At 44.2% G+C, this 11944-nt stretch overlaps 1 protein-coding gene and 1 non-coding gene across 2 annotated transcripts; one reads left to right on the forward strand and one right to left on the reverse strand.

Annotated features, from left to right (window-relative positions):
* Positions 1–2093: 2093 nt before the first annotated feature.
* LOC109760597 (uncharacterized) lies at positions 2094–11944 on the forward strand. The gene is made up of 4 exons (XM_020319409.4): positions 2094–2192; positions 2340–2576; positions 10931–11321; positions 11475–11944. Exons 1-4 carry the CDS (start codon positions 2094–2096, stop codon positions 11696–11698), a joined length of 951 nt encoding a protein of 316 aa, XP_020174998.2. The 3' UTR covers positions 11699–11944.
* TRNAE-CUC (transfer RNA glutamic acid (anticodon CUC)) lies at positions 10458–10530 on the reverse strand. Its single transcript has one exon. It is a non-coding gene; the product is annotated as a tRNA-Glu (tRNA).

Genomic DNA, 11944 nt, shown 5'->3' on the forward strand with positions numbered 1-11944 from the left:
ACAGAAACTTAAACCCCAGTTTATGCACTATTCCGTAAGGGACCGATTGGATCCTAGAGTTTAATGCTATGGTTAGGATTTATCCTTAATACTTTTCTCGTAGTTGTGGATGCTTGCGGGAGGGTTAATCATAAGTAGGAGGTTTGTTCAAGTAAGAACAGCACCTAAGCACCGGTCCACCCACATATCAAATTATCAAAGTAGCGAACATAAATCAAACCAACATGATGGAAGTGACTAGATGAAATTCCCGTGTACCCTCAAGAATGCTTTGCTTATCATAAGAAACCGTTTTGGCATGTCCTTTGCCTCAAAAGGATTGGGCTACCTTGCTGCATACTTGTTACTATTATCGTTACTTGCTCGTCACAAATTATCTTGCTATCAAACTACTCGCTACTTACAGTTTCAGCACTTGCAGACATTACCTTACTGAAAACTACTTGTCATTTCCTTCTGCTCCTCGTTGGGTTCGACATCTTACTTATCGAAAAGAGCTACAATTGATCCCCTATACTTTTGGGTCATCAAATACTCGTGGTGACAATGGGGTATCGTATTGATTCACTTGATATATGTTTTGGCACTTAACTCGCGGATTCCCAAGGTGACATTGGGGTAATCTATGCATAGAGGTTGATGCACGTTCTTGTCTTTAGTTTCTCCGGTAGAAATCTCGGGGCACTCTTTGAAGTTCTTTGTGTTGGATTGAGTATTATGAATATGAATTTGCTTTGGTGTTATTTTAGTACGAGCTCTAGGATAGATCGAACAGAAAGAATAGCTTTGTGTTATTTTAGTACGAACTCTTGAATATATCAAATGGAAAGAATAGCTTTGAGGTGGTTTCATACCCTACAAACAATTTATTCTTATGTTCTCCGCTAGATAGGAACTTTGGAGTGATTCTTCATCGCACTTTGAGGGATGGTTATATGATCCAATTATATTAGCATTGTTGAGAGATTGCACTAGCGAAAGTATGGACCCTAGACCTCATTTTCAAGCATTGCAATACCATTTTTGTGCCCTTTTACTATTTGCTACCTTGCTGTTTTTATTATTCAGATTATAAAGATATATTTCTACCATCAATATTACACTTTTATCACCATATCTTCGCCGAACTAGTGCACCTATACAATTTGCCATTGTATTGGGTGTGTTGGGGACACAAGAGATTTCTTGTATTTGGTTGTAGGGTTGTTTGAGAGAGACCATCTTCATCCTACACCTCCCATGGATTGATAAACCTTAGGTCATCCACTTGAGGGAAAATTGCTACTATCCTACAAAACTCTGCGCTTGGAGGCCCAACACGAGTCTACAAGAATAAAGTTGCATAGTAGACATCAGTCGACATCTGAGGAGGTGATGACCGAAGCAGAGGGCTAGGGCTAACCGAAAACTGGTCGAGATGGGGAAGAGAGAGGCGAGGCGAGTTGGGAAAAATCGACGACGCGTGCTGCCGCCGTGTGTGTATTCATCGTACAGGTATTGACTAGTAATGAATAGGCCTGACAGTGGGCTTTTGGGCTTTTAATTTATCTATTCATGTGGCCTTAGCAGCTTGATGGGGTCAGGCCTAATATGTGGCATATAACATGTACAACGTTGGCTCTACCCTGCTTGCAATGCTATCAAGCCACTATCCCTTGAGACCTTCATTCCAGGTCTTGGTGCAGTCATCAACTTCTATAAGCCCATTGCATCCCAGGACGACCTCATGGCCCTCCACCCAGTCGAAAGACGTTAATGGTCAGGACATGAGGGATGTGCTATGGGTTTGCAATCCTCTCACTGCGAAATCATTAAGATTCCTACCCTCGAATATATGCATCCTAACCATTATGCCTTGTTTGTCACCAATGATGTCAACATTTATGGACGTGTGTCCCAGTCCTTCTAGCTCAATGTCATTTTTTTGGATAAGAAAGGCAAAGAGTTTCACCCGCGTGTGCTACAGCTCGAAGACTGGAACATGGACAAGGCCTCAAGGTGAACCTGAGCTTATGTCTGGCCATTACTTGGTTTCATCCTCGACCACTACTTCAGGCGGTGTCATCCATTGGCTCTGTGGTACCTTGGAACAAATGTCGCTCACCCACGTTGCCACACTGCATATTGAGAATATGGGGTTGTCATACCTGGAGCTCCCACCGGAAGAAAAGCACATCAAGATACCAGTGATGGTGAATTCAGCAGATGAGGGGATTTTGTTGCTCTTCATGCAAGGCCTTTAGATGTCACTCTAGAAACACACCGGTGCACTTGGCAGTGACAGCAGCACCTGGGTACTTTCTAAAAGGATTGACTTGAGATGTTCCTTGCCTCAGTAGGTGGCCACGTTGGGGATCAAGGCAAAGGTCAGGTTGAAGATGTTCAGAGGAAAGAGTGGCGCGGTGGTGCTCAGGGTTGTTGGAGAAGGCCTCTTTCTGTTCAACCTCAGTGATAGGTCGATGAGGAGGATCGACAGTGTGGTGACCAAGAAGTACTTCCTCTGCCCATATGACATAGATTGGCTTTCCTGCCTCGCAATCACAAACCTCGTCGTCGATGGCTCGCTGTCGCTGGACGTAGAAAGGAAAAAGGGTCAAGACCGATGGAGGAGATTAATGGGAATGGATTTTTCGACGAATGGAGCATCTTAATGGCTCCAAATAGCGTCGCTCTTGTTTTTAGTGGCTCGGCAACCATGAATTCTTATATCGTTGAACATGCTTCCTTTTGTATGAACATCCTAATGATGACCATCAGATCTTTACTTCACACTCTAGTAACGTCATTCACTATGAAAACTTTTCACTCTTGTGTCCTAATGAAGCCCAAGACTTCCTTATCTGCTTATTATTATTAATCAGCTAAGCCCTATTTAACCCATGTCCATTGCATCTTAGCTGGATCGACAGTGTGGTGACCAAGAAGTACTTCCTATTGGAAAATTAGGCAATTTCATGATTAATTCCAGTAAATAATTCATGACTAGAAAAGATACTAGCATGCAATGATCTAGCAAACTAGAGGAACAGCAGAACATGCAAAATAGTAGCGTACACGAAACAACAGCTATAGAGACAAACATGAACAGATGATGTTGGACGTACTGTTCGTTAGCTATTGTGGGTGCGACGGTGTTGATGACGATGTTGGCGACGATCTGCTGCTGACGGCGATGAAGGCGACGATGAGTAGCACCTCCTGACTTGGACGGAAGATGACCCGTGATGACGAATTTGAGCAGTCGCGCAGAGCGCTTCCCAAAAACCTAATTCGTCCTCTCCCGGTGCAGGATCGCAAGGACGAACGGTTCCGGAGACCTACTCTCCCACGCGCCGATGCATGCCGGCGTTTGGGATGAAGTAGACTACGACAGCGGCTCAAGTTGCGAGATGAGGCAAAACCCTAGGTGTTTTCGATGTGTCTTTGGCCGCAGACGGTACCTATATATATTAGGACCAGAGGCGGTATTGTGTCGCGATCACAATCCCAAACCGACTTGGTTTCTAATTCGTATACTTACCGGACAAGAAATCATAAACTTGTCTGCCAAAAAATAAAACGGCAAAATGAAGCTGCGCCCCTGCAAGGAGATGGACCGGATTTCGGCAGACCATTCACGCGCATGTCGCACGTACGCGCCGCCACGCCATGCCACGGCCCGGCCAGGCCAGGCGAGGCGAGCGAGTGCGCGCGTGTGGTCTTCCCTTTCTCTTCTCACACACCACTTAGAGTGGTGGAGAGAACCCACTATATGAAGAGGTCCAACTCTTCTTCAACTTCCGGGGTGGGACTAAACTTTAGTACCACCACTTGCCATTTTACACATGGGCCACTATTTGAGATTTCAGAAATTGCTATGGGCCTAGCCCATTAATTCTAACAATCCCCCACCAGATCTCAAATACCCATTGAGAGATTTGCCTTCTCTCACCACTTGTTTAATATACCAGTGTTTCAGCAGAGACTGTTAAGTTGAACTTCTGCCTAGAACTTTAAGCTACATCCATTCACAACTTGACAATGGACTATGCCTTGAATTGCTAGTTTTGTGTGAACAGGTTTTACTCAAAGTCTTAACCAGTACCTGACCGCCAGTAGGCTACCCCGCGGTTTGGAGCTTATATGTCATACTCCCTGGTCTCTTCGTGAGCTTACTAGAGATCACCCAAATCTCATAGACTGCGAGGTTTACAGTCGGAACTCATATAGGTGTCTTCTTTCAAGACTGCTCTGTAGGACAACATCTTGCTAATTATAGCCAATAGAACCACATTAAGGAATGTTGCCAACCCGCCTTACAGCTCTGAGAGTTTTGCATCTTCACTTAGAGACGGTCATTAGTTATTACTCTCCTCAGTTAACCAATAGCTTATTCTTCCCAGATCCTAATTCATGGGATCTCCGATCACAAAGGTTGGGTTACTACTATAGTGTAACATCTATGGGTCTCATACCCATCTCCCTCGATGCAATATATATCACATTTCGTGATAGTCCCTTTGTAAAGGGATCTGCCAGGTTTTTGTCTGTTTGAATATATGTAACAGTTATTACTCCGGAGTTTCTCAACTTCCTGACAGACTTCAAACGCCTCTTCACGTGTCTTGATGACTTCACTTTAGAATTGTTCACTTTAGCGATAACCGTTTGGTTGTCACAATTCATAAGAATAGTCGGTACAAGTTTTTCAACCACAGGCAAGTCCATCAAGAGCTCACGCAGCCATTCTGCCTCAACAGTAGCTATGTCCAAAGCGGTTAGTTCTGCTTCCATAGTTGACCTCGTCAATATGGTTTGCTTGCAAGACCTCCATGACACTGCGCCACCTCCATGAGTAAATACGTACCCACTTGTTGCATAGAGTACATCAACATCGGAGATCCAATTTGAATCACTATATCCTTCTAGCACAGCAGGATGCCCTGAATAAGTAATTCCGTAACTCATAGTACCTCTCAGATAGCGCAAGACCCTTTCTAGTGCATGCCAATGATCATCACCCGGGTTGGACATGAACCTACTCAGTTTGCTCACAGCAAAAGAGATATCTGGTCTTGTAGCGCTAGCTAAGTACATGAGTGAACCGACAATTTGAGAGTATCTTAATTGATCTCTCGTTTCTTTCTTGTTCTTTCTGAGTGTCACACTGGGATCATACGGTGTTGGAGAAGGCTTTCTATCCATAAAACCAAATCGGTTCAAGACCTTCTCAACATAGTGAGATTGCGTTAATGTAATCCCACTCTCATCCTTAATAAGTTTGATGTTTAGAATTACATCGGCTTCTCCCAGATCTTTCATGTCAAAACTTTTTGATAGAAAAGACTTGACCTCATTGATTGCATTGATGTTTGTACCAAAGATCAGTATGTCGTCCACATACAAACATAATATGACACTATTGCCCCCACCATGGCAATAATAAACACACCTATCAGCCTCGTTAATGACAAATCCTGCAGAAGTCAGAGTTATTTCAAACTTCTCATGCCATTGCTTAGGTGCCTGTTTCAGACCATATAAAGATTTTAACAACTTGCACACCTTTCTCTCTTCACCCTTTACCACAAACCCGTCAGGCTGATCCATATAGATTTCCTCTTCCAACTCTCCATTGAGGAAAACTGTCTTTACATCCATTTGATGAATGATAAGACCACAAGAGGCAACCAAGGAAAGTAACACTCGAATGGTGGTCATTCTAGCAACAGGTGAATAGGTGTCAAAGTAATCTTTGCATTCTTTCTGAGTGTAGCCCTTGGCCACTAGCCGTGCCTTGTACTTATCAATAGTACCATCAGGCTTTAGCTTCTTTTTGAACACCCACTTACAGCCCACAGGTTTACAACCATATGGTCTATCAGTTAGTTCCCAAGTTCCATTAAAAAGAATTGATTCCATCTCATTATGAACAACTTCTTTCCAATCATCTACATCTGAAGATGCATATGCCTCTGCAATCGTCTTGGGTGTGTCGTCCACAAGGTATACAATGAAATCATCACCAATGGATTTTGCAATCCTTTGTCTCTTGTTCCTTATAGGAACTTCATTGTTATCCTTCTCAAGGACTTCCTTATGTGATTGTTCGAAATATTCATCAGTTGTACTAGATTCAAGAATTATCTTAGAAGAAAATCTAGCAATGCTATGCATATCTTTCATAGGAAATATGTTCTCAAAAAATGTTGCATCTCGAGATTCCATTATAGTATCAACATGCATATCAGGTACTTCAGATTTTACCACTAAAAATCTATAAGCAATGCTCCGTTGAGCATGCCTTAGAAAGACACAATCCACTGTCTTTGGTCCAAGTTTGCGTTTTTTAGGAATAGGAATATTGACCTTTGCCAAACATCCCCAAGTGCGCAAATAAGAAAGTGATGGTTTTCTCCCAACCCACTCCTCATAAGGGGTTTTCTCCTTATTATTGTTAGGAACTCTATTCAGGACATGACATGAAGTCAAAAGAGCCTCCCCCCACCATGCCTTAGATAAACCAGCAGTGTCTAACATGGCATTCACCAAGTCAGTCAATGTGCGGTTTTTCCTCTCAGCAACTCCATTTGATTGGGGTGAATAGGGAGGCGTCCTCTCATGAATAATACCACGTTCCTCACAAAATTCATCAAATACTTTGGGATAATACTCTCCACCACGATCGGACCTAAGACGCTTGATCTTTCTCTCTAGTTGATTTTCAGCTTCAGCTTTATAGATTTTAAAGTAGTCTAATTCTTCATCTTTAGTTTGCAACAAATAAACATAGCAAAATCTAGTCGCATCATCAATCAAAGTCATGAAATATTTCTTTCCACCTTTTGTCAACACACCATTCATCTCACAAAGATCAGAATGTATGAGTTCTAGAGGTGCCACGTTTCTCTCCTCGGCAGCCTTATGAGGCTTTTGAGGTTGCTTAGATTGCACACAACTATGGCAGTTAGAACCTTTGGTAACGGTGAAATTCGGAATTAAACTCATACTGGATAGCCGAGACATTAAACAAAAATTAATATGACATAAACGAGAGTGCCCAATACTTGCATCATCATTAACACTAGCACAAATTTGGTTTACTGACTTACTGCTAAAATCTGAAAGGGAAAAGCGGAACAAGCCTCCGCACTCATAGCCTTTGCCTATAAATTGTCCAAATCTTGACACGATTACTTTATTCAACTCCAAAACTACCTTAAACCCATCTCGACATAGAAGGGAGCCGCTAACTAGATTCTTGTTCATAGTAGGGACATGCTGCACGTTCCTTAGTTGCACGATTTTTCCCGAAGTAAACTTCAGATCCACCGTGCCAATGCCACGAACAGAAGCATGTGACCCATTCCCCATTAGGACGGAAGAATCCCTTGCGACCTGATAAGAAGTAAACAGGGAGACGTCAGCACACACACGAACGTTAGCACCCGAATCAATCCACCATGAAGATGATTGAAATACTGAAAGCACAATAGGTAAATTACCATACCCATCAGTATTGCTAGCGGTCACCATGTTGACAGTCTTGGAGCTCGTTTTCCCCCTGCGGTCTGCACGTTCAGGGCATTCCTTGGAAAAGTGTCCGGGCTTCCCACAGGCGTAGCACTCTAGCTCAGCCTTGTTAAACTTCTTCTTCTTGAAGGTAGGGTAGGCTTGCTGAAAACATGTTTGTTCTTCCCTTTGTTTTCGTTCTGTGGGTACCTCTGCACCATATTGGCGGTAGGCTGAACCTCACCTCCTTTCTCAGTAGTGTCTTTAGCCCGAGCTTTTTCTTCAACATCAAGAGATGCAATCAGATTTTCAACTGATATCTCCTGTCTCTTATGTTTCAGAGTTGTGGCGAAATTCCTCCATGAAGAAGGCAATTTTGCAATCATTCACCCAACCACGAATTTGTCGGGTAGAACACACTTAAGGAGTTCAAGTTCCTTCACAATGCACTATATCTCATGAGCTTGTTCAACCACAGAACGGTTACTCACCATCTTGTAGTCATGAAAACTCTCTATGATGTACAGTTTACTGCCTGCATCTGTTGCATCGAATTTTGCATTCAGTGCATCCCATAGAGTCTTTCCATCATCTATGTGCATGTACACATCACACAGATGGTCAGCAAGAACACTCAGAATGCATCCCACAAACATAGTATTGGCTTCCTGGAATTTTCTCTGATCTTCGTCAGTCATTCCCTCCGGAGCACCAACACTAACATGGAAAACTTTCAGAGCAGTAAGCCAGAGCGTGGTCTTCACTTGCCACCTCTTAAAGTGCACACTGGTAAACTTATCCGGCCTCAGTGCATCAGCAAATCCGGCCATAGTTAACTCAGGAAATTGCCTACAATTAGATTTTTGGATTGTTGGAAAATTAGGCAAGTTCATGATTAATTCCAGTAAATAATTCATGACTAGAAAAGATACTAGCATGCAACGATCTAGCAAACTAGAGGAACAGCAGAACATGCAAAACAACAGCGTACACGAAACAACAGCTGTAGAGACAGACATGAACAAATGATGTTGGACGTACTGTTCGTTACCTATTGTGGGTGCGACGGTGTTGATGACGATGTTTGCGACGATCTGCTGCTGACGGCGATGAAGGCGGCGATGAGTAGCACCGTCTGACTTGGACGAAAGACGACCCGTGATGACGAATTTGAGCAGTCGCGCAGAGCGCTTCCCAAAAACCTAATTCGTCCTCTCCTGGTGCAGGATCGCAAGGACGAACGGTTCCGGAGACCTGCTCTCCCACGCGCCGATGCACGCCGGCGTTTGGGATGAACTAGACTACGACAGCGGCTCAAGTTACGAGATGATGCAAAACCCTACGCGTTTTCGATGTGTCTTTGGCCGCACCCGGTATATATATATATATATATATAAAAGGACCCGAGACAGTATTGTGTCGCGATCACAATCCCAAACCGACTTGGTTTCTAATTCATATACTTACCGGACAAGAAATCATAAACTTGTCTGCCAAAAAATAAAACGGCAAAATGAAGCTGCGCCCCTGCAAGGAGACGGACCGGATTTCGGCGGACCATTCACGCGCATGTCGCACGTATGCCTCGCCTCGCCTCGCCTCGCCATGGGGAGGCGAGGCGAATGAGTGCACGCGTGTGGTCTTCCCTTTCTCTTCTCACACACCACTTAGAGTGGTGGAGACAACCCACTATATAAAGAGGTCTAACTCTTTTTCAACTTTCGGGGTGAGACTAAACTTTAGCACCACCACTTGCCATTTTACACAAGGGCCATTGTTTGAGATTTCAGAAATTGCTATGGGCCTAGCCCATTAATTCTAACACTTCCTCTGCCCATATGAGATAGATTGGCTTTCCTGCCTCGCAATCACAAACCTCGTCTGTCGCTGGACGTAGAAAGCAAAAAGGCTGAAGACCGATGGAGGAGATTAATGGGAATGGATTTTTCGACGAACGGAGCATCTTAATGGCTCCAAACAGCGTCTTTTTTTTATTGGCTCGGCAACCATGAATTCTTATATCGTTGAAGATGCTTCCTTTTGTATGAACATCCTAATGATGACCATCAGATCTTTACTTCACACTCTAGTAACGTCATTCACTGTGAAAACTTTTCGTTCTTGTGTCCTAATGAAACCCAAGACTTTCTTATTTGTTTATTATTATTAATTAGCTAAGCCCTGTTTAACCCATGTCCTTTGCACCTTAGCTGGTTGACCATTCTGCTGAAGGGATGTGCTGCATGTGCAACTGACACCATGGTAGCATGGTTGTCTGATTTTTTCCACAGACCCAGACCAGGGGAGCTTTTTTTTGCTCGAGAAACAAGTCCATTGTAATTTCTATTATCTGTGCAATGCCAAAAAAAAATATTGAAAATCACAGCATGCTATCGTAGCAATCTTCTTTTTCAAAAGAAACAGTTGGTCAGCTTGTTTCAGGTCGACTATATTGAATTCGTGCACCGACCAATTCATCCAAAAGTCCGAACTGATGGAAGGAGGCAGACAATATATTTCAACACTCCCCCTTACGTCTAGGCTATTTTAGTCCTTAGACGTGGGATCGATGTAGCCCGCGGAATCGTTTTATTTAATACTGCGTTGGCAGGGTCTTGAACTCAAGACCTCTTGGCTCGGATAGCATATTTAATTCGTGAACCGACCAACTCATTCAAAAGTCTGAACTGATGGAGGGAGGCAGGCAATATATTTCAACAGACTAAACTATCCCTAAAGAACACATAATATTAATCTCCTAGGACATTAGATAGAAGTCTTCATCGTTCCCTGAAAAATGTTATAGAAGTCTTCATCATGCTCGCCAGTAGTAGTTAGGAATGTACTAACACGAAACTGAAACTGTTTATAAAGATAACCAGGAAGAATGCTTTAGACAAAAAGCCATACTTTATGGGATGAACTGTTGAGTATTAAAATCTAATGAAAATACGAAAAAAAAGTAGTTCCGTCGCCGGGACTTGAACCCGGGTCTCTCGGGTGAGAGCCGAGTATCCTAACCACCTAGACTACGACGGATCTATGATTGGGACTGGCAGTTCAGTTTTAAATTCTCAGTGAAAATGGCGCAGGTGAAATGCCCACCGACGAACCCAAGGTTATTTGTGTAGCATCTACGGCATTGATATGTTACTTTCACCCTATCTAATCCCACGGAAAAAATAATTCTACCGTCACAGCTTTCACATGTCAGCAATAACCGAATGACCGACCTATACGGTGCCAGCAAATAGAGCTCGCCGCAGGCTGTCCTCGCCAAGAATGTTGCGGCGACAAGAGCCCGTGACCTGTAGCGCGCCTTCAAATCAACAAAATAGAAGCTCTAAACATAGACAACTTGCCCTGAATAAGCCTCCTGCCCTTGCTCTCAAGCACAATATATATACCCGTCCATTGCACGAGGAGAAGAAGCTGCTAGCCATCTGCAATCAGCCTCCTCCCTATTAGTTGCACATCCTTTCCTCCTTTATTAGTAGGTGAACAAGCTAGAGGGAGAGGCATGGACGGTGGAAAGGACAAAGGTGCGGGTGGATACAGCGGGTACCCCGGTGGCTACCCTGCTCCGGCGGGATATCCCGGTTACCCTGTTCCGGTAAGCACGTATCCGCCGGCGCCCGGATATGCTGCTCCACCTGGGCAGTATGCGCCACCTCCCGGCGCGTACCCTCAGCCCGGGGGTTATCAACCGCCGCACGTTGCTTATCCTCCGAGCGGGTACCCTGCGACCGCTGGGTATCCGCAATATCCTACGACCCACCCTCCAGCTGGTTATCCCGCTCAAGGGCAACCAATGCAGGTTCCTCCTTATGGTATGTCCTTTTACACCAAAAAGTCACTTCGAACTCATGTCCAAAAATGTTAGTAAAGCAATCAGGTATAATAAAATGGCACTTCACAGTTCATATGGAGGCATGACCATGTTATGAACTCGGTCGAGTCAACTTACAAGCCATTTTGTTCAGGCCACGCTCCTATGTACGGGGGAGGCGGCCATGGCGTAGCAGGCGGTATGGTTGCCGGCGGCGCGGCAGCGGCAGCCGCAGCATATGGAGCTCACAAGATGTCGCACGGCGGCGCCCACGGGATGTACGGCCACGGTCACCACCAGGGCAAGTTCAAGCATGGCAAGTTCAAGCACGGCAAGTTTGGCAAGCACAAGAAGATGTACGGGCGCAAGTGGAAGTGAACAGGGGAGAAGATACGGCTACTCGGATGTACGTATTACGTAGACAACATGTAGACCCGTATAATTCGCCATCTTGCTCTCTCACATCTCACCAATGACTCCTCGCTTGTGCCGCTCAGAAGGGAAAAAATGTGATCACCTGTGTTATCGTTCCTTTTTCTTCTGAGGATCACTAGCAGCCTTATTTGTTGATGAACAATGTTCATACGAATACAAGCAAACTCATAAAAAATATGGGATTTGTTC

Source organism: Aegilops tauschii, chromosome 5 (genome assembly GCF_002575655.3).
Source record: "Aegilops tauschii subsp. strangulata cultivar AL8/78 chromosome 5, Aet v6.0, whole genome shotgun sequence".
NCBI classification, from domain to species: Eukaryota; Viridiplantae; Streptophyta; class Magnoliopsida; order Poales; family Poaceae; genus Aegilops; species Aegilops tauschii.

Coding starts and splice junctions, on each gene's coding strand:
- LOC109760597 (XM_020319409.4), top strand. CDS start 2,094: ATGTCGCTCACCCACGTTGCCACACTGCATATTGAGAATATGGGGTTG. Junction 2,193..2,339: donor ACATCAAGATACCAGTGATG/GTGAATTCAGCA, acceptor TTGCCTCAGTAG/GTGGCCACGTTGGGGATCAA. Junction 2,577..10,930: donor ATGGCTCGCTGTCGCTGGAC/GTAGAAAGGAAA, acceptor AGAAGCTGCTAG/CCATCTGCAATCAGCCTCCT.